Source organism: Diceros bicornis, chromosome 34 (genome assembly GCF_020826845.1).
Source record: "Diceros bicornis minor isolate mBicDic1 chromosome 34, mDicBic1.mat.cur, whole genome shotgun sequence".
In the NCBI taxonomy this organism is placed as follows: domain Eukaryota; kingdom Metazoa; phylum Chordata; class Mammalia; order Perissodactyla; family Rhinocerotidae; genus Diceros; species Diceros bicornis.
Genome location: NC_080773.1, coordinates 26,843,031 through 26,866,157, shown reverse-complemented (window position 1 = coordinate 26,866,157; position 23,127 = coordinate 26,843,031). Strand labels below are relative to the sequence as shown.

The 23,127-nt window shown below is 47.4% G+C and overlaps 1 protein-coding gene and 1 pseudogene across 1 annotated transcript; both read right to left on the bottom strand.

Moving 5' to 3' along the window:
* LOC131397243 (sialic acid-binding Ig-like lectin 14) lies at positions 1–7,237 on the bottom strand. Its single transcript, XM_058530010.1, has 7 exons — positions 7,195–7,237; positions 6,745–7,128; positions 6,236–6,514; positions 5,961–6,008; positions 495–752; positions 255–390; positions 1–127 (listed from the first exon to the last, which is right to left on the bottom strand). Exons 1-7 carry the CDS (start codon positions 7,235–7,237, stop codon positions 85–87), a joined length of 1,191 nt encoding a protein of 396 aa, XP_058385993.1. The 3' UTR covers positions 1–84.
* An 8,431-nt stretch (positions 7,238–15,668) lies between these two features.
* On the bottom strand, positions 15,669–21,127 carry LOC131397665 (myeloid cell surface antigen CD33-like; annotated as a pseudogene).
* Between the last annotated feature and the right edge of the window lie 2,000 nt (positions 21,128–23,127).

The window sequence follows — 23,127 nt, the reverse complement described above, 5'->3', positions numbered from 1 at the left end:
TCTGGGACACAGTGCTCTGATGGATCCTCATCCAGCTGTCAGGGATCTGGAGCCCAGACCACGGCACCGCCAGGAGGAAGGGGCTCAGTCACACCTTGCAGCCCTCTCTCCTTGGGAGCCTCTGAACCTGCGGGGGAAATACAGTTCTGAAATGAGAGATTGGTTCTGTGGAGGGTGTGCTCTGGAGAAGACAAGATGGATGAACCCACCGAAGATGTCCCAAAATGTAGGACATCTTGAGAAGTGATTCTTACCTGGTGTAGTAGATCCAGGTGAGGCCGTAGGTGAGAAGGAAGCCAGCCCCCATGAGGGCCCCCCTGAGCAGGGTGAGGACTAGAGGCCAGGAGCCCCGCTGCTCCCCAGAGATGTGGGGGCAGGAGCAGGAGAAACCTGGGGGAGGAAGAGGAGGAGAAGGATGAAGCGGTGTTTCCTCAAGTCCACACCTGAGCCTGCTCACTGCCCCACGCAGAATGCAGGTGTCCTGCTCTGCTCACCCTGCACAACTAGGTTCACAGAGATGTGGTAGGAGCCCCAGGGGTGCTGAGCTCGGCAGGTGAATTCTCCTTCGTCCCCTAAAACCACCTGGGGCAGCTCCAGGACCCCAGGGTTTGAGGGTGAGGAGGGTATCAGGGTCAGGCTCCCCCGGGTCCAGCTCAGTATGGCAGGAGGGTTGCTGTCAGCGACACAGACCAGGCGCAGGGACTGGCCCTGCTGGACTGGAAGAGATGAGCCATTGCCCAGAGCTTCAGGTCCTGGCAAGACAGAGAGATAGCTGAGTACAAACCCTCATTAGGCGTCCCCCCCCTTTCTTTCTCTCTCTCTTTCTTTCTCTTCTTTTCATTGTGTAAATCTGATTCTTCTGTTCCATTGCCTGATGAGCTCATACTGTCTGGGCTCAACCCCAAATGGACAGAGCTAGGAGCAGGCACTGCAGTCTTTCCAAGTGGCTGTTATGCATTCTCCTGAACAGCCTTTGTCCCCTCGCCTCCTGTCTTAGCCGTCTGTGCCAATGCAGATCCCAGATTTGCCTCCGCAACACTTGCCATTTGCCTTTCATTAATGGTTCGTGAAGATCCATCTAATTTAGCCGTGTCTGAGTGCTCACAGTCTCTTGGGTGAGATACCCAAAAGCATGTACTCACAGAGCAACATGACATGTTTTGTGATGGGGACAAATTGGGCTGAAGGAGCCCTGAGGACAGGAGTGCATTGAGACTCTCAGGACAGGGAGGGCTTCCTGGAGGAGGACAGGCTTAACAGAGTCTCATAATGGGTGGGAGCTGGCTAGAGGATGGTGCTGATGGAAGGACCTTGTGGGAGGAAGGTACAAGAGGTGCAACTACAGCTGAGGAGTGAAATGACCTGCATGCCTGGGGAAAAAGAAATATTTCTGTGAGGTTTGAGTGAATGGGTATGCTTGGGAGTGTCTACACATGAGGCCACTGGAAGAAAATATGGAAGATTTAAAAAACAATATTAGAGAGGGAAAGTCAGAGGCATGAAAGAAAACATTGATAAATGCAACAAGTGGTTTACTAGTAAATGTTTAACAACCAGCTCTCTCATTGGCCAATTTCCTTGGTGTAAATACTCACATTTTGGTCAATATCAAGAACCAATTTGAAGTCACTGAACCCAGAGTTGGGAAAAGATAGACCCATCTGACTGCTGCCAACTAGTCAGAGCCCATACCCGTACACCACTCAGTGCGACTCAGAAGAAAAATGTATGGTGCTGCCTCGAAAAACCACCATATGCTAAGTCAAAAGGCCATCAATAGACTGGAAATCAGTCCTTTCAACTAACACACACTGATGTCCTTAATATGAAAAGAGCTTCTTCAAAACATTAAGAAAAAGTCCACAAAAAATACACACGGTTCATAAACATAATGAAAGATCTCAACCTAGTCACAAAATGATACTGCAACTCAAAATGACAGTGAATTCACTTAGGACATCAGCAAGGATGAACGTGTTCAGCAGGGAAGGAGGCACATTGCAGGTGGGAGTATGAAGAGAACCACCTCCACGCAAGGGGGTTTTGCAATATCTGTAGAAATTATACACATGCTCTTTGATCCAGGATTTCCATTTCTATGAAATTATCTGACAGACACACTCAAACACACACACCTGTGGGGAATGCTTGTACAAGTTATTCAGGGAAGTATTATTTGTCTAGTCAGAAGACTGGAAACACCACAGTTTTCCACCAAAGGGGGGTCAATTAATTACTTCTAGTTTATAATACACTTCCAGTTGGAAAACCATGGAGTCATCAGTAAGAATGAAGAAGGTTTCCTATGTACTGATACGGAAAGATCTCCAAGATAGACTAAGTTTGAGAAAAACACAAGTTTAGTTCACAGAAATGTACGTATGTCACTTCCTTAGCCGTACAAATGTGCGAAGGTGATGTGAGATTTTCTCAAGGAGGGGATCTGGGTGAGGGATTATGGAAACTCTCTCTACTATGTAAATCTAAAATTACTCTGTATTCATTTATTATTTCCAAAACTTTTGTGGTTGATTCTTTAGGATTTTCTATATATAAAATCATGTCATCTACAAATAGTGACAGTTTAACTTCTTCCTTTCCAATTTCAATCCCTTTTGTGTCTTTTTTTTTTTTTTTTTGCCTGATTGCTCTAGCTAGGACTTCCAGTACTATGTTAAACAGGACTGGCGAGAGTCTGCATCTTTGTCTGGTTCCTGTTCTTAGAGAGATAGGTTTCAGTTTTTCACCATTGAGAATGATATTAGCTGTGGGTTTATCTTATAGGGTCTTTATTATGTTGAGGTACTTTCCTTCTATACCCATTTTATTCAGAGTTTTTATCATAAATGGATGCTGTATCTTGTCAAATGCTTTCTCTGCATCTACTGAGATGATCACGTGATTTTTATTCTTCATTTTATTAATGTGGTGTATCATGTTGATTGATTTGCAGATATTGAACCATCCCTGCATCCCTGGAATAAATCCCACTTGATCATTGCAACAAAAAGAATAAAACACCTAGGAATAAACCTAACCAAAGAGGTGAAAGATCTGTACACTGAAAACTATAAAACATTGCTGGAAGAAATTGAAGAGACACAAAGAAATGGAAAGATATTCCATGCTCTTGGATTGGAAAAATTAGCATAGTTAAGATGTCCATGCTTCCTAAAGTAATCTATAGATTCAACACAATCCCTATCAAAGTTCCAAGAACATTTTTCACAGAAATATAACAAAGAATCCTAAAATTTATTTATTTATTTATTTAGTTTTTAAAGATTTCTTTTTTTATGTAATTTTATTAATTAATTAATTTATTTTTTCCCTCAAAGCCCCAGTAGATAGTTGTATGTCACAGCTTCACATCCTTCTAGTTGCTGTATGTGGGATGCGGCCTCAGCACGGCCGGAGAAGCGGTACGTCGGTGCGCACCCGGGATCTGAACCCGGACAGCTAGCAGTGGAGCGCGTGTATTTAACCACTAAGCCATGGGGCCGGCCAAGAATCCTAAAATTTATATGGAACAACAAAAGACCCCAAATAGCCAAAGGAATCCTGAGAAAAAAGAACAAAGTTGGAGGTATCACACTCCCTGATTTCAAAATATACTACAAAGCTATAGTAACCAAAACAGCATGGTAATGGCACAAAAAAACAGACACACCAATCAATGGAATAGAATCAAGAGCCCAGAAATAAACTAACACATCTATGGACAGCTAATTTTCGACAAAGGAGCCAAGAACATACAATGGAGAAAGGAAAGTCTCTTCAACAAATGGTGTTGGGAAAACTGGACAGCCACATGCAAAAAGATGAAAGTAGACCATTACCTTACACCACACACAAAAATTCACTCAAAATGGATTAAAGACTTGAATGTAAGACCTGAATCCATGAAACTTCTAGAAGAAAACATAGGAAGTATGCTCTTCGACATTGGTCTTAGCAAGATATTTTCAAGTACCATGTCTGACCGGGCAAGAGAAACAATAGAAAAAATAAACAAATGGGACTACATCAGACTAAAAAGCTTCTGCATAGCAAAGGAAACCATCAACAAAATGAAAAGACAACCTAACAACTGGGAGTAGATGTTTGCAAACCATACAGCTGATAAGGGGTTAATAACCAAAATATATAAAGAACTCATACATCTCAACCACAAAAATCTAACAACTCGATTAAAAAATGGACAAAGGACCTGAACAGACATTTCTCCAAAGAAGATACACAGAAGGCCAACAGGAACATGAAAAGATGTTCAACATCATTAACTATCAGGGAAATGCAAATCAAAACTACAATGGGATATCACCTCATGCCCGTCAGAATGGCTATAATTAACAAGACAGGAAACAATATGTGTTGGAGAGGATGTGGAGAGAAGGGAACTCTCATACACTGCTGGTGGGAGTGCAAACTGATGCAGCTACTATGGGAAACAGTATGGAGAATCCTCAAAAAAATTAAGGTTAGTACTACCATATGATCCAGCTATTCCACTGCCGGGTATTTATCCAAAGAATGTGAAAACATGAATGCACAAAGATGTATGCACCCCAGTGTTCATTGCAGGATTATTCACAATAACCAAGACTTGGAATCAACCTAGGTGCCAAACAAGGAACGAATAGATAAAGAAGATGTGGTATATATACACAATGGAATAGTACTCAGCCATAAGAAATGATGAAATCCAGCCATTTACGACAACATGGATGGACATTCAGGGTATTATGCTAAATGAAATAACTCAGAGGGAGAAGGTCAAATGCCGTATGGTCTCACTCATAAATAGAAGATAAAAACAACAACAAACAAACACATAGAGACAGAGATTGGATTGGTGGTTACCAGAGGAAAAGGGGGGAGGGAGGATGGTGAAAGGGATGATTAGGCACATGTATGTGGTGATGGATTGTAAATCGTGTTTGGATGGTCAACATGATGTAATCTATGCAGAAATAGAAGGATAATGGTGTACACCGGAACTTTATACAATGTTATAAACCAATGTTACCACAATAAAAAAAAATAAGTAAATAAATAAAATTACTCCACATGAAAAGTTTGTTAAAAGTAATAAAGATGCAGAGTAGTACATACATTATGATCTATTCCTATGTGTGTGATTTTAAATGTGTATGCATAGGTTATATTTGGGAAGATAAGCAAGAGGGAGGTGTAGTTACCCGAATACAGTTTTCTTTTTACTACATTTTGCTAGGGACTGAATCATGTTTCCACCAAATTCATACATCAAAGCCCTAACTCCCAACATGATGGTATTTCAAGGTATCGGGATGGGCCTTTGGGTGGTGATTAGGGTCAGATGAGGTCATGAGAGTGGGGTCCTCATGATGACATTGGTGCCCTTATGAGAAGAGACACCAGAGAGCTGGCTCTTTCTTGTCCTGTGAGAACACAGCCAAAAGGCAGCCGTCTACAAACCAGGAAGAGAGCCCTTACCAGGAACCTGGATCTTGGACTTCCAGTGTCCAGAACTGTGAGAAATAAATTCTTGTTGTTTAAGCCACCCAATCTGGGGTATCATGTTACTTGGTGTGCATCCTGAGCATACGAAGGCCCATTTTGTGCTTGCTGTTTTAAACACTAACATTAAAATGATCCAAGGAGGCTGGAGGAGTAGGCAGGGTCCAGATGCTAAGGAGGATGAGGGCAGGATATGGGACAAGGACGTGTCCTTAGCATGGGGACAGCACATCCATTGGGCGTGGAAAAGAACATGGAAACCCCCACGAGAGCAGAGTCAGTGGTGGGGGGAGGCAGGTTGTAAGCTGACAATCAAGTTGGGGACTTTTCGCCTCTGCTGTCCACACATGTGGCCTGAGCCTTTCTCCAATCTGAGTTCTGACTCCAGCTCTGCTCTGAAGGGAGGAGACAGACCCTGCTTTCACCACACCCCCTAGAGGGGAGAGGTTGCAGCCTACCTGTGCCTTCTTTCTGGAACACACTGATGGTCAGGTTCTGGGGTGCATCTGGACAGACAGACATAATTGTTCCCTTTTCAGTGGCAGGAAGGTGGGTGTTGGCCCTTTTCCCCCAGAAACTTTAGGAATAAGAGGGTGTGGAGTCGAGTGTCCTCTTTCGTCCCACCCCAGAGCCAGCTTGCAGGACCCAGCACCCAGTATCCCAGCCCCTGCCCTCCTTCCCCTCCCCACAACCACAGCCCTCAGGGACCCGTCCATCCTGGCCTGGCTCCCACATGACACGTTGAGCTGGATGGTCCTCTCTGTGCTCACACCAGCTCCAGGGAAGGTCACTCGAGAGGTGAGGTTGGTGCCGTGGTCCTGGGGCCCCGGGGTGAGGGTGAGCACCGAGGAGTCAGGAGTCTTGGGGCCCAGAGAGGTGAGGGCATCCCCGATCCAGGAGAATGAGGGGGGCGTTCCCCTCTCACAAGCCCATGGCAATTTACATGTAATGTTCTTGGGGTGGCCAGATTCTAGGGTCCCCTGGATGTGGATGTCAGGTGTCTGTGTCAGAGCTGAGGAGGAGAGAGACAGAGAGCCAGGCCTGAAGGTGGGACCCCAAGTGTGACCTTAAGAGCAACCTCTGCCTCAGGCCCACTGTCTCCTCCCTAGCCAGCCTCAGTGGCCTGTCCTGCTAGGTCCCCCTGGGTCCCTCCCAGGATGAGGAGCAGTTGTCCCCTCCCAGCCCTGCCCCAGGGGCCCTCAGAACCCATCCATGTGTCCCCTCCTTGACCCCATTCCTTACCTGTCACATGCACAGAGAGTATGTTCTCTTTGTAATTATATCTCACATAAGACCCTCTTTCCACCCTAAAGAAGTATTCCCCACTGTCACTCCTCCTGGCGTCTCTGATGTCCAGGGAGCAGTCATTGGTCCGGGGGTCTCCAAGAAGGTGGAATCGGCCCTGGGTCTCATCCTGCACTTTATGATCTGGGTTGTTCGTGGCCACAAGTGTATCTTGGTATTGATATCCCCATTGTCGGAACCAGTAGCCGTGAGCTGGGGTAGAGTCATTCCAGCCTTCTTGGGGGTAGACGACAGTGCAGGGCACATGTACGCACAGACCCTCTTGCACTGTCACAGACCCCTGCACTTGCAGCCAGAATCTCCCATCCTGAGCCAGGGACCCTGTGGGGAAATGAGGGTCAGCCGCAGCCCCACCCCACCCACCCCCTGTCCCCTTGACTCACTCACCTGCCCACAGCAGGGGCAGAAGCAGCAGCAGCAGCTGTGACATCTCTGGGGTCAGAGCCACAGGGCCTTGGTGTCACAGGACTGAGAGGAAGCCCCAGCAGGAAGCCCAGGCTGAGGTCAGAAACGTGACTCACAGAAGAGGAACTTGACACACACACGCTGTAGGAGCTGGTGTGGTCCTTGGAGAATAACCACTTCTACTTTCCAGATGGGGTCCCGATGAGGGTCAGACAACAGCAAGGAGGATTCCACCTGCTTCTCCTGGCTCCCTCTCCATGACCTGTCCCTCCCGCACCACTGTCCACACCAGGAAATCAGGCACTGCTTGGCCAATCACAGCTTCTAGATGCCCCAGAGGGTCAGTCCTACCAGGTGTGGACTCAGGAGGGGCTGGTGGGGGAACTTCGAGACAAGACAGATGGGGAAGGGTCCCCCACCCCCGGGACAGGGAGGTGGTGATTAATGAATGAATGAACATGACAACCACGTCTTGAGCATCTACCCCTCCCAGGTGAGTGGAGTCACAGGGGAAAATGGGACAGACTTTGTCTCTGTCCTTGAAAACTTCTCTAACACCTGAGGAGGCAGAGAAGCCCCAGGCCCTTCCAGCTCCTGTTAAGACAGTGTGTGATGGTGTAAGCACAGGCAGGGGCTTATAGGAACCCGATTGCCCTGTGCAGCCAGAAGGTGAGCTCCCAGGTAGAAATGACAGAGTGGATGGGATCAGGATTCCAAGGGGGTCACAGCGTGACCCCCATGAGTGGTCCTGGGGCTTCCTGACCTCCTCACAGGCCCTGCTCCAGGCATCCCAGGTGCTGACTGCACAGGCCAGGCCTGAAAGCCAGGAATTTGGAGCAAGATCACAGCACAGCGTGACTTTGGGGGGATGCCCTGTCTTTGGAGTCAGGGGCATGGCCCTTCTCCCTCCAAGCCTCAGTTTTCTCATCTGTCCTCTGTAGGGATCCCAGTTCTCAGCCCTCGTCCATGGAAGAATACAATAGGAGGACGGAGCTGCGCATTTTCTGCAGTACGGGTGTGTCCACCATGCAGGTGGCCTGCCCATTCCTCAGTGGTCAGTTTGAGTCTCACCCTCAGCAAGAAGCACTGCTCTGGGCATTCTCTTTTGAGCCCTCCAATGAGGTCGTCAGGGTCATGGGCTTTGCAGCTGGATGACCCTGGGCTGGAGTCTGGCTCCCTAATTCTTGCTGTGCTGCCTTGGGAAGGGGCTTACCAACTCTGAGCATAGTTGGGTGCCTATGCACATGGGGTGTTATGGGCTGAATTGTGTCACCCTCGAGTTTCATATGTTGAAGACCTCACCCCCAGTACCTCTGAAGGTGACTGCCCTTGGAGATAGGGCCTTTGAAGAGGTAATTAAGTTGAATGAAATCCTTACAGTGGGCCCTAATCCAATAGGACTGGTGTCTTTATTAGAAGAGGAGATTAGGACACAGAGGGAAGACCAAGTGAAGACACAGGGAGGAGAAGGCGGCCGTCTGCCTGCCAAGGAAAGAGACCTTAGAAGGACCCAGCCCTGCCAACACCCTGATGTCAGATTTCCAGCCTCCAGAACAGTGGGGAAATGAATTTCTGTTACTTATGCCACCTAGTCAGTGGTAGATTGTTATGACAGCCTCAGTAAACTAATACACAAGAAGATCCAATGTGTTCATGCAAGTAAAGTGATCTGAGCAGTGTGGTCTGGTCCACAATGCACAGTCCACACAGTGGCCAGTGGCCAGTCTGCGGGGTAGGGCCGCGCTGAGGGTTGGAGTAGAAAAGGGAAGGGAAAGGTTTGGTAACCGGAGAAAACCTCTGCTGCTCCTCCGGGCACCAGCTCTGAACTCTGCAGGCTCTTACTTCACCCTGGCCACACTTCCCCTCCCCTCCCCAGGACAGGACAGGTTTCCTGGGCCTCTGCTAGGGCTGGTCCCTCTGCTGGCTGAGCTCACCGCTACTCCTGTACCTTGGGCGCCAGTCCCCGATCTGTTGAGAAGAGTGTCCTGGGGAGACTGGGCTGGGGTGAGGCTGACCCTGGAGGAGCACCAGCCATGGCCAAGAGTGGGGAGCAGAGACACATTCACAGGCTGGTGTGGTCAGGGCTGACCCAGCACGGAGGACGGGGCTCTGGGATCCTGAGGAGGGAGTGAGGACATGCTTGGAGGACAGGACAGGTGTGCTGGGAGCTGGAAGGTGAGCAAGGTTGTCTGGGAGGTAAGTTCATCCTCCAGAGAGCAGGCCCAGAGCCAAGGACGCGGGTGTGAGCAGACAGGGAGCCCCTGCAGCTCCACCTGCAGCCCCCGGCCAGTGCCTGTGCCTCAGTCAGCTCTTCAGCCTCTCAGCTCCAGGGTCCAAGGAAATCTGAGTCTGGACTCTTCCAACACATCTCCTCCTCCTCCTCCTCTTCCTCCTCCTTCTCTTCTAGGCAAGAGGATGGTAACTGAGCCACCCAATGAGCTCTGCAGCTAACATTGCTCCTTGCTGTCCCATGCGGGGACCCTGGATCCCTCCTGCCCAGGTCCCTTCATCCACATACAGGTTTCCAGGAAGACATCTCAGGAGCTTCTTCAGGGAGCATAAAATCTGTTCAGGAGCTGGAGTATCCCAAGGGATGTCCCATTTTGGCTGTAACAAGCCCAGGAGCATGGAAAGAACTTTCCAGGCACCTGTGAGGGGCTCCCAGTATGTCCCATGAACTCCACTCACACCCACATAGGATCCTCACAGCAGGACCAAGGGGGAGCTCCAGGGACAGAAGCCACTTAGCACCCGGGCCCCCCACACAGGCTGTGACCCCAGAGCCCACTCTTCTTTGCCCTCTGCTTCTTTGCCCCCCACTCCTCTCAGGTGAGTCCACTTCTCTTCTCACCTGTCGCAGCTTCATGTCTCAGTCTTTCCAAAGTCTGAGATCTCACCTTCCCTGTACATTCCCTGATGGTCGGTCTGAGTGTGGACACAACTGCTGTTCCAGTCACTGGTCAGCAACCAGGGTGGTGGGGCCGCAGGGTCCGCTGGACTCTAGGCAGCAGGGACAAGTGGATGGTGATGTCAGTGGGCAGGGGAGGTGGATTCTGAGAATGAAAAGGTTGCCCAAATGGCAGAAAGTGGCCCAGAGTCACAGGGCGTCCCTGACATTTCTCTCCTGTTGGGACGTTGCGTCTAGCTGGCCTGAGAACAAGGGCCCCAGTCTTCCCAGGGAGCCGATGGCTGATGCCTCTTTTCTGTGTCTGTGGTGTTTGTGTATCTGTGGTGTGTGTGCCTGCATATATGTGTGTGTTTGTGTCTCTAGACTCTATGTGTGTGTTTGTGGTGTGTGTGTCTGTTTCTTTAGTCTGTGTATATGTATGTGTGCGTCTGTGTTTATGGCTTCTGTGTGTGCCTGAGCTGTGTGTATCTGTATGTATATTTGAAATGTGTATGTGTCTGTGTGTGTATCTATGGTACCTGTGTGCACACGTCTGAACTGTGCGTATGTCTGTGTAAGCTCCTATTGTGTGTGTGCATATGTGTGCATACTCAAATGTCAATTTCTCAGTGGTAACGTCCATGGACAACATACTGAAGAGTATAGTCCATCCCATATTCTCCATATATCTTTCCTGTTTCTTTTTTCTCCAAACCCCTTATCACCAGTCAATATAATATATATAATCTACTTGACTATTCTTTGCCTGTATCTCTCGCCATTAAAATGGAAGCTTCACAAAGGATCTTGTATTTCTTCCACTTATTGCTGAATCCACTCTGCCTAGAAAAATGCTTGGCATATAATAGGTGATCAATAAACACTTGCTTTAAGAATTGTAAGGAAATTTAGAAGAAGCAAAGTGAGATTACTGGCCTTCTCCAGTGGAAAACTAGGCATTCTTTAGAGCACACTCATCTCGAGTTGTCTGATTCTGGCATTTTGTTGCCTTTGACCTGTTTTACAATGTTATCATTTTTAGATAATTAACAGCAACGCAAATAGTTCATGTCCATAGACATGCACATTCTGTCTTCTGGGGGTGCCACTTGAATTCCCCCACCAAACCAGTTTCACGTGAATTCACAAATTCATTTCAACATTCCTTTACTCCACATAAGTTTGTGCTTCTTCCATTTCTGCCTGGTTCTCCCATTAATGAGTTAAAGAAAACAGGGAGTTGCTGATCAATGATACAAATTTCAGTCACACAAGAGGAAAAAGTTCTGAAGGTCTGCTGTACAACAGAGTGCCTATAGTTAACAATACACTTAAAACTTGGTGAAGAGGGTAGATCTCAAGGTATGTGTTCTTTTACCACAATAAAAAAACTCTTTAACCCATATTCATTTTATATCCATATGAGAGTCATGATTTTACTTTTTTTCAAATTATCCTTTGATAGAATAAATGAACAAATTTGTGTCTGCCTCTATGCATGTGTTGGTTTTTTGGTTTGTGGTGTGTTCTAGGCGTTAGAAACAGGTCCCTCTGGGCCACATAAAATGGACCATGTAACACCTGGGCTCATCTTAAAGGATTTTGTCTATTTCCATTTGGGCAACTGGGAGCCACTGGAGGGTTAGAAGCAGAAAAGGGACAGTTGGGTTTTTAGAATTCGCTCTGGCTTCTCTGTGGAGAACAGATTGGAGGTGGGCAGAGGGCAGGGAGAAGACGGCTTTCCTTTACTGTGTATTTAAGATCCAACTATAGAAAGCGAGTCCTTGGAGGCAGGAATGTGTGTCTCTCACAAGTGCTGTAGACTTGATTTGCATGCAGTAATGATAAATTACATAGTGGGTGATGGATATGTGCCAAACGACAGGCTTCCCAAATTTACTGACAGGTAAATACACAAGTAGCAGAATCTTGCATAAAGTATTGCTTTAATATTGGTAAAGAAAATTACATATACATATCGTTCCTCTCCCTCCATCTACTCATTCACAAATATAGGGAATAGTTTGGGAACCCAGAAGTGAGAGATGAATAAGTTTGTTTTTTTCTGTATTGGGGCAGGGCCAATTTATCAAAGTGCTTCCCTGATGCTCAGGGGTGGCTTAGGGGTGGGGAGAGAGGTTTGTGAGACAATGATCATGGTGAATCTGTGTTTGGCCCTTCCTTTCGAGGTCCTGTATCCTGGATCTTCCCTTTTCCAGTGGGGCAGAGGAGCTCAAGTTTTTCTCATCCCTCCTTTTCAGAGGCCCCTGACCCTGGCCTGAAAAACAGGAGCGAGGTCAGAGAGCTGTAGAATTCTGGCTCTGAGGGTGATGATCTGGTGAGCAATGTTCGGTGTTTAGGTTACTCAGATCAGGGGTTACCTGGGGAGGACTCTGATTGCCTGATGTAGCAGATCCATAGGGGAGAAGAAAGCCAGCCCCCGGTGGGCACTCCTGAGCAGGGTGAGGACTGACAGAGGGGCACACCATAGGAGAATGTCAGCAGGGTATGAAGTTCCTGTTTCCAGCCCTATCAGGACCCAGACTTCCTGCTGCTTCACGACTCTGGGGCTCAGGACAACCTGGGCTAGTAACTGTAGGAAGTGTCTGGGTGGAGTTGGGGTGGGAGCTGTGGAGTGGCTGAGACCACCTAACGAGAGACCAGAGGGCTCCAAGCAGAAATGTGAGAAAACTCGGAGAGAGGAATAACCTGTCCGAAACTGAAAGCGAACATTAGCTCAGATGGAGAAAGACAGAAAACAATCCTGCAGTTGTTCAGGCTGGAGAGGGGGAAAGCTACAAAATTAAAAGGAATGTGTATTTGTCTTAAGGTCTTCTGACAGCTGTATAATATCACAGTAACCCCTTCTTTGAGTGATTAATGCTTTCTTATTAATGATGCCCTGAGATTGGCTTTGTTATTCCATCTAATTACTGGGGCCACCCCTGTATAAACCGTCCTCACCTCAGGACAGCACTCAATCCCTAGTTATCACCAGTAGGGTATGAAAAATGCAAGTCTGAGGATGGTGGCACACCCTGGAAGGTCCTGAACACCCCTGACCAGCATCATTGTCTTAGGACAATATCAGATCCTTCCCCAGGCTCCTCCCATTCTGCATTGGTGATTGGTAAATATTTGACTGCCTAGAGGGCTCCAACCACCAGGAGGCACTGTGACCCCTGGGGAGACCCATGCCGATGAGCTGGTGCTGTCCTTGGTTCTGAAACAGGTCAGGATTGTTGCTCAGGTACCTCCCAGCTCTGCAGAAGGATCTGAGCCAAGGCTTAAGGTCCCAGTTTGGGGTTGGGAGCCCAAAGAGGTGGAGATGGATGGAGCCAAGGGAGGAGCAGACAGTCAGGAGTGGGTGGTGCTGGTGTCCTTTCTCTGTTCCTTCTCTCACCTCTCCTGTTCGCTCTCAGGCAATGTCACTTCTGTGGATGAGGACTGTCTGCCCCACTTACCTGAGCCACAGGGCAAGGAGATATTATTACTGAGGTTATGTTTATTGGCCCCTGTACTGCTCCTTTAAATAACTTGCTTCATGCCAGCCTCACAATAAAGACAAACAAACAAAACCTCTTAAAGTGAGGAAGCTAGTTTTCATATTTGACAAAGAAGAAACCTGAGTGTCAGGGTCAGGAATATCAGACACTATGCCTGAGTCCCTTTCTCCTATTTTGTCCACCTGCCCCAGTGCCTCGTGGAAGGAGAAGATAGTCTCAGAAGGCGAGAAGGTGAAAGTGATGGTGAAAGCAAGAGCTTCCCGAACACTTATTTCTGGGTCCAATCCATCCACCATGCTGGTGGAGTTGCACTCGCATGATATTGTCAGAGGGGCTCTCCTTCCAACCAGGAGAGGGATGAGACTTCCTGGCTGCCTCCTGTTTCTTGGTCAGGATTTAGGAAATGATGAGCCTGAGTGTCCTTATTCTGTTGGGTGAAGGACTGAGACGCTCTGTCTCTGTATCATTCCTCCAGTCCTGGGGTCCTAAACCAGCTCGCCTTCTTCTTACCATGTTTGAGAATTCTCCTTTGGTTGTCTCTTGCACCATTTACAGGACTTATAGTTGTGAATAGAGGGGCGAAACAGGGAAGAGTGGGTCAGTGCCATCTTGTCAGAATTGTAAATCTAACCATCAGTTTTTAACGTTTTCAACAGACAGGTTGACCCATATGACCCACGCTGACATTATCATCAACAGATCTAACTCAACTGTCCCTTCTGGATTTAGGGCAGAATGATGTGGGGTGAGGGATCAAGCATTTTTTTATACCACACCAGAGTCTTCCATGTGTTTATTTAAGGGTAGCTCTATGAAATTATGGTATATGCTTTGTCTTTGTCATGGTTTAGGTGCTGCTGGTGAATTTTGGGCTTTTTTTGTTTAAACTGATTTTATTAAAATTAAAGTATTTGGTTTTTAGTACGAAGATTATAAGTTCATGCTTCTCTCCACCTTCTCAACCCAGACACATACTTTTGAGCTCATTTTGAAGGATAAGACAGAGTTAGCCAGATGAAGACATGATGATGCACCTTCCTCGACAAAGGACGTGGATGCACAAAGACAGTGAGGAATGCATCAGAATGAGGGTACTTAGAGAATGACTTGAGGGATTAATGAGTTAGGATATGACAATGGAGAAGTAAACAGGGTGAGATGAAGGACTACCTAGAATAGAGGTTTGAAAACAACAGCCCATGTGCCGCTGATTTTGTAAGTAAAATATTGTTGGAACACAGCAACGTTAATTCATTTTCAGATTGTCTATGGCTGCATTTGTGCTCCAAACAAGGAGTTGAATTGTTGCAATGGAGACCATACAGCTTGCAAAACTGAAAATATTTACTATATGGCCCTTGACAAAAATAATCCTGACCCCTAACTTAGAATGTCAACATGAGAAGCTTGTAAATTATTCTTTTGGGCTGAGGAGATGGAGAAGTATTTTGACTATGGTTAGCTCTGAGACTAAGGAAATTTTCTAAATGTTAATAACTTATTTTTCCTAGAGCAGGACTAGTAGGAGGCAGGCAGAATGGAAGGGGAAGATTCAGGAGTGGAGAGAGATGATGCTAGAGGCCAAGTCATGGCAGGGATCCCTGGGAGGGCTTTGAGTAGAGAGTGAACTGACATGCTGCTGATGTGGTGTCTGGGACAGGACACACACAGCCTCTGGGTGAAATGTGACTAAGGCCTTTCTGTTCAAGGGAGAAGGAACCAGGATGCACCAACTCTCACAATGTACCAGGACTTCTGCTGGGTGTTTCCACATGTACTTTTATTCAATCATCACGGAAACACTGCGATGTAGGACATCTTACAGCCATTTCACAGAGCAGGAAACCGAGACATGAAAGGGTAAGGTGGTTTGTCTGATGTCATCCCATTAATAAATAAAAGAACATGGAATTGATCCCAGGTGTTTCTGATTGAAAATCCTAATATAGTTCCAGTATAGCAAGAAGCTCACATACAAGAGTTTATATACCCATTACCTATGGGGATGCTAAGTCTCCAAGAATCAGCCTTTGGGTCTCCCTTCCTGTAGAGGATATGGATGCTCAGGCTGACACTGATGCTCTGGTTGGCTCCTTACTAGGTCCTTTCACCCTGTCAAAGCTGAGGGAGCTGTAATGCATCACCTGCTTCACCCCCAAGGCTCAGGTGTTCCCTGCAGAGCTTGTGGGGTGAGCAGCCTGACTAACTTGGATTCCTTCTGGTGCTTCTGCATAGAGGGCAAAGAAGGGGGTCAGAGAAGAGCAGTGGGGGTGGGGTAGGGAGAAGGCCGAGAGGGTCCATGAAGTGAATTGATTCTGACATGAGATTGATTCATTCTTTTATCAAATGTTTTTAAGTTCCCACTTATTCAATTATCTAACAAATACAGCACTTACTGGTTTCTTTACAACTCTACTGAACACTCACACAGACCTATGTGTAAAATACTATTATTTTACAGGGAAAGAAGCTCAGTTTCAGAGAGGTTAGGTACTTCCCAAGGTCACACAGCTACTGATCATGGTCTCTCTGAGGTCTCCTTTGTGCTGGGCACTGGATTACAGGAAAATGCTATTAAAATCTACTTCTCCTCCTGTGTGTGTCTCCTTTACTCTCACACTACTATCACACTCACAACTCTTCTGACACCAGATGTTTGGGGGTGTTTTTCCCCACAACAAGCAATTCTCTGTGACACCAGCTGGGTGTCCTACAACTGAATTCAATTTTGACACTCTCTACTTGGAGACAGCATAGGAATCCACAGGTTAAGGTCTCAGTCCCAGAAGATCTCCTCCTCCCCACCCGCTATGAAACCCCAGTCTCGAGTCAAGGTTGTCACCTGTGCTTCTGACTAACTGACTGCAAATTGGAGGTTCCCATGCCCCACTCCTTGGGTTTAATTAATTTGCTAGAGTAGCTCAGAGAAATCAGGAAAACAGTTTACCTACTGTGTACCAGCTTATCATAAAAGGGAATGATAAAATATACAGATGAACATCCAGACAGAAGAGATGCCTAGGGCAAGGTAAGTGGAAAGGGGCAAGGAGCTCCCATGCTCTCTCTGAGTGCACCACCCCACCAGCACCTCCACGTGTTCACCAACTTGGAAGCTCCCCGAACCCCATGCCTTTGGGATTTTTATGGAGGCTTCCTGACATAGGCATGATCAATTATTGACTGCATTCCCAGCCCCTCTCACATCTCTGAAGAAAGGAGTCAGGGATGAAAATCCCCATCCAAGAGCCCACGAGGAGTCACCTCATTAAAACAAAACCAAGAAGCTCTCACCCAGGAAGTTCCAAGGGATTTAGAGGTACAACAATTTTCTGCTGCAGACTCATTTCTCAGCTCTAGACTTACTGGAACATTTCTCAAAGAGTCTTTCCACTTCCTCTCCTCCCATTCTCTCTTGAACTCACTCCAATCAAGATATCTGCCTCTACCTGGCTATCAGATCTGCTTTCGTCAAGATCAACTGTGATACTACTTAGCTAAATTTAAATGGTCATTTCTCAGACCCTATTCTACTGGACTTATTAGCATTTGAAACAAATGAGTCCTCTCTTCTCTGAAGATCCAGCTCCCCTTGGCCACCAGGATCCAATCTTACGCTCTCCTGGTCATTTATTCATCCTCAGTGGTCTTCTTGCTGTTTCCACCTTATCTCCCTGACTCTAAATGCTGGAGGGTCCCAGGGCTTGTTCTGTGTACCTCTTATCTTCTTTGTGGTATCATTCCCTATCCGACCTTGATGTGGAGGACCCCCTTGATGTGGGAGACCCTCTGTGTCTCCCACTCAGACCCCTCTCTGGAGCTCCAAAATTTTGCTGACTACCTGTCATCTTCAGTTGGATGTCTCAGAGGTACCTCAATCTTATAGTATCCAAAATAAAGTTTGGTGTCTTCTTAAAAGTATACTCCTCCTGCAGAGTTGGCAATTTCAGGAATTCGCAATTCAATTCTTTAAGTTGCTCAAGGCAATCACATTGGAGTCCTCTTTGGTATCTATGGAAATTTATGGATATCTATGGCTATCTGTGGCTATCCATAGACATCTAAGGAGCTATCTTTGGTGTATATGTACATCTATGACGCCTATTATCATTCATGAATTCTATGACATCTATGGAGTCATCTTTGACATCTATGGACCTCAGTGACATATATAGAATCATCTTTGATAACTATGGACATCTATGACATCTATGGAGTTATCTATGACATCTATGGACACCTATGACATCTATGGAGTCGTTTTTGACATCTGTGATGCCTATGAGGTAGACGCAGTGAGCTATCTTTGATCATGCTCCACACGTATACTATCACTGCATTAACAAATCTTGCTGGCTCCACCTTCAAGATGTATCTAGAACCTAACTTCTGACATCAGATTAGTCATTGTTACCCTGGAGCATGACTGTGGGCCACCCAGGGGAGATATGGTGGGCAGGCTTCATGCCAGGATGCCCACATCACTCACCAGGGAAGCTGGTCCGTTGACATGGTGGATGTCATCCACGTCCATTGCTGTCCTGGCTGTTCTCTTCCAGCAGGTCTTCACTCTGATGGGAGACACCAGAGTCTCTGACACAGGGTCACTCTTTTGACACTGGAGTGAGTGACTAAGGCAGGTCAAGGGTGGGGTGATCCCAGGAGCATTCATAACAAGACTTTGTAACAAGGTACTCACACTCCGGGATGTCTGGAAGCAGGACTTGGAACACACTCATGCCTGTCTCAGGGGCTACCAGCTGGATTCTCACCACCACCATAACCCCACCCTTGCTCCAGGCTCTCACAACCCCTCCAGGTCCCCCTTCTCCAATTCTTGGCCCACTCCCAACCCAGCTCACATGAAGAAGATGAGGTAGACACAGAGAGCAAGCAGTGCAGTGACACCAGCTCCCCCAGTGGCCCCCTGAGTCACTCCTTCCCTGATCCCCCGTTCCCCAGCAGGCAAGAGAAACTTGGGGTGAACTCCAATCTTGATGAACAGTCACGTGTCTTCTCCTCTTCAGCATGTAGAGAAGGGCACCCTTCCCCTCTTACCCAGGGTTCAGCCTCTGAACCTTCCCTTCCACCCACCATAGGACCTCAGTCTTCTCCAGAAGGACATGGTCCATGGGACACCTCTCATCCAGCGCCCACAATCCTGTCCAACACATTCCGTCTCTTCTAGGAGCCAAGTGCTTCTCCACTAAGGGTCTCCCTGCAACAGCCCCCAGACCTGGCTGCAGCAGGAGTGTGAGGCTCTGGGCTCTATGGGCGTTTCAGAGAGAGAGAGAAACACAATCCAGAGAGCCCTATGGGATGCTGAAAGGCTTTGTCCCTCCTTCGTTCTTGGGAGGGTGTCTGAATATCCTCTCCTGTCTTCCACTGTCCCTGTCCCTCAGGCTCAAAGGTGGTCTTTCATGCCTCCAGAAGTGGGTGGAAGCTGGGAGTTCTCAGACCTTCAGGTCAGATCAAGACAGCTCTCCTGGCCCTGCCTGACCATACCTCCTGGGAACCCCACACCCAGGGTGAGAGATGTATCTCTGAGCATCACTGTCAACAGTTTGATGGGCACTGCTGAGAAAGTCCCAATGGGACTCACTGTCCAGTGAGGGAACAAGATGCCATTACCCATGGGAATGGACTAGTCAAGGGAGCTAGCCTCCAGAGAGAGGTCACAGTGTGTGTGGTAGATTGACAGTCCAAAAAGGGCCCAAAGAGATTTTGGGGGCAATGAAACTGTCTGTATGATACTATAATGATGGATACATGTCATTACCTACTTGTCCAAACTCATAGAATGTACTACACCAAGAGTGAACCCTAATGTCATCTATGGACTTTGGGTGACAATGACATGTCAATGTAGATTCATGGGTTGTAATAAATGTCCCCTCTGTTGGGGGATGTAGATAGTGGGGTGGCTGTGCATGTGTGACAAATTTCAGTGAGTAAATGGGGAGTCTCTCTAACTTTCTCTCAATTTTGCTGTGAACCCAAAGCTGCTGTAGATAATAAAGTCTACAGAAAAATTTCCCCAAGGCCTTCAGTGACTGGTGGAAGATAAAGAGCACATTTAGGATGGGCAGGGAGGAAGCTGAGGGTTATCTGGGCAAGATCGATGTTGGAAGACATTGGGGGAAGAGGCCTGATGGGGGCTTCTCTTTTCTAACACCAGCCCCCCCCACCCCAGTTCCACCATCTGAGCTCTGAAAGTCCAGCTCTGATCTGACCTGGCAGAGACCCCACCTCAGTCAATACCCCTGAGTGGGGACTCCTTCCTACCTGTGCCATCCTCAAGGCAGACACTGATTGCTGGGTTCTCTGGAGCACCTTGGAAGAAAAGAGGGGATTTCCCACTTCAGTGGAGAGGGTTGGGTGAGATAAGTGTAGGCATCCACCCCACCCCCAGGTGTCACATAAATGGTGGAGGGACAGGTCTTGTGTCCTTTTAGGTCCCCTACTCAGCCAGAGCACCAGGAGAAAAGAACCAAGTGTCCCCAGCCTAGCCCTCTGCCCCCTCCATCCTCAGGGACCCAGGCATCCTGGCCCAGCACTCATAGGTGATGTTGAGCTGAATGGTCCGTTCCATTATCATGCCAGCTGCAGGGAACTTCATCTGATTGGTGAGATTGGTGCCGAGGTCCTGGGGCCATGGAGTGAGGGTGAGCACAGAGGACAGGTGGGTCCTGGGGCCCAGAGGGTGAAGGCAGCTGACATCCAGGAGAAGATGGGGATGTGCCCTGCTCACAGGCCCAGGGCACAGAGCAAGTCAGGTTCCTGTGGCAGCCGGACTCCAGGGTCCCTGGAATGAGGATGTCTGGTGTGTGGGCGAGGGCTGGTGAGGAGATGGGGAGTCATGGGGATCAGTAGGGAGGGTCGGAGGTGTGGCCACGAGAGAAGACTAAGGCTTTGTTCCAGCTCCTCCTCTAAGCCCTCAAGACACTGTACCTCAACCCTTCCCCGAAGAGGAGTCTCATCCCAGCCCTGCCCTAAAATCCCCATGTTGTTTTCCTGTGGCAATTCCTGGATCCCCCTCCTTTCCTGTCACATGCACAGAGAAGGTTAGATTTGTAATTGCGTTTTTCCTTTCCTCTCACCATGCGAAAAAAATATCTTCTGTTGTCACTCTTCCTGGTGTCTCTGATGTCCAAGGAGCAGTTGTAGGTTCAGGGTTCTCCAAGGAGGTGGGATCGGCACTGAGTCTCCTCCTGCACTTTACTAACTGGGTTCTTTGTGGCCACAGGAGCATCATGGTGTGGTTTTGCCCCTTCCTGGAACCAGTAGCTGTGAGTTGGGGCAGAGTCAGTCCTGGAGTCCCAGGGATAGGAGAAGGTGCTGGGCACGGAGATGCACAGGCCCTCCTCCACCATCACGGACTCCTACGGTAGTAGCCAGAATCTTCCATCCTTAGCCAGGGACTCTGTGGGGGAAAGGAGGGGTGGCTGCAGCCCCCGCCCTGCCCACCCCTTCTCCACTTGACCCACTCACCTGCCCACAGCAGAATCAGTAGCAACAACAGCATCTCTGAGATAGAGGGTTCTGGGTGTCAGTCCTGTGTCTGACAGGAGAAGGAGAAGGCAAATGGGAGGGGGCACAGCTGGGAAACCTACAGGAAGCTGGGGAGGAGCACACGACCTCAGACATTTGTAGAAGAGGAACTGCAAGCCGGCGCTCATTCCCCCTCTGCACAGACTGGGCAGACTTTCCAGTGCCCAGATGCCCGGAGACCTGCCCAGAGGGGAGCAGAGAAGGTGGAGACCCCATGTCCTGCCCCTCATCTCGGGGCTTCCCTTCAGCACCAGAGCCTGGACCAGGACCTCTGAGGACCTCTGAGGTGTGGGACACGGTGAGTCTCTAAGGGCCTCCCATCTGGGTGCTTTTCTGAGCTCTGGTGTCTACTCCGGGGAGCTGGTCAGCTCCTGCTGGAATCCAGAGCATCACAGCCTCGTCTAGACCTCAGATGGTAGGTCCTGCTAGGTGTAGGATTCTTTAGGGTCTGCGTGATTGTCTGGGGCAGAGGAAAGAAGGGGTTCCTAGGTGACATGAAGGTAGCAGACATTCATTCATTCATTCATTCATTCCCCAAACACTTAGTGAACATCTATGGTTTGGGGAGGCTGGAGACAAGAAGGGAGTTAACAGATCTGGTCCAAGCCTGTGAGATGCTCCCCACCCAGTGGAGTCACTTCCTCCCCAAACACTCAGTACTGTCAGCTTTGGAGCTACAGTCACTGGTGAGTTTTCTGTGTGTCTTGATAGCATACCGGGTATTCTCTAAAAAATGAGTATAGGATTTTTTTTTCTTGTTACTTGTATGCTGATTCGTGAAGTTACAATGGGATTTTCAGATAAAAACCATGCAGCATCTTCCTGTAAAACAAAAGGGAGAACACATATTCCAGGAGTCAGGGCAGAGGAAACTTCTTTTCCCTGAATGCTGCCTGGGTGGACTGGAGTGAATTTTTTAGATCCTCATCATACAGATTAACATTTCCTGTCATGGAAGACATCTTCTTCACACAGTTACAAGTGGTTCACAAGGAATAATATTTCCAGAAAATGTGAGTGGAATATATAGCCAAAATTAAAATTTTACGTTCAGCTCACCAGGTTTTGCATCTTACTCTGTGTCATATGTGTCTGGGAAATCCTTGACACCTGTGACAGAATAGCATTTGCCCCCATGGATTTGCAAAATCTTTCAAATACAGTCGTATCTAGATAACTGTTCCTTCAACCTTACAAACACAGAGAGATGTTATACCCTCATTTTAGATGTAAGGAAGTGAGTTTCCAATAAGTAAAATAATACTAGTATTAGGTTATTTAAAAAGTGAGAATGTGACACATAATGGAAATCCCAACACAATTGGCTTCACAGTCAAGAATCTTATACCATGCTCATGGACTGGGATTTTCAGTGAGTTCTCATTGCTTTTTCTTTATGAACCTTAGGATTTACATAAAATAAAATGTACCCACTTGAAAGTTACATTTATACGAATTTTTGCAAATGTATACAACCCAGTTAATGACCTGCACAATTAAGAGATAGATTGTTTCCACTACCTGAAAAGGTTTTCCCAAACCTATTTTCAGCTCCCCACTCCCACCTCCACCTCAGGTAACCAGTGCTCTCTATCTTGGTGAATTAATTTTGTCTATTGGAGAATTTCCTAGAAATCTACTCATTTGTGTCTAGATTCTCTGACTCTGTATAATAGTTTTGAAGTGGATTCGTGTTGTATGTTTTTGTAGTTCATAATGTCTGATTATTAAGTTGTATTCCATTATGTGGGTATAATGTAATCTTATTTACTTGCCTATTGACAGACCTTTGAGACTTTTTATTTGTTGGCAATAAATATTAAGGAGTAAGTCTTTTTATGAACATGCTTTCATCCCCGAGAGTACACACAAGGAGTGGAATTGTTAAATCAAAGAGTAACCACGTGTTTAACTTTAGTAGATATCGCCAAATTGTTGTCCAGAAGGGTTTTAACCTTTACTCTCCTGTCCATA

Bases quoted from the DNA above. Each gene is read 5' to 3' on its own strand.
- LOC131397243 (XM_058530010.1), bottom strand. From the start codon at position 7,237: ATGTCACAGCTGCTGCTGCTGCTTCTGCCCCTGCTGTGGGCAG. The intron at 6,515-6,744 runs GTAAGGAATGGG...TCTCCTCCTCAG, and splicing joins ACTCTCTGTGCATGTGACAG to CTCTGACACAGACACCTGAC. The intron at 128-254 runs GTAAGAATCACT...TTTCCCCCGCAG, and splicing joins ACCTGGATCTACTACACCAG to GTTCAGAGGCTCCCAAGGAG.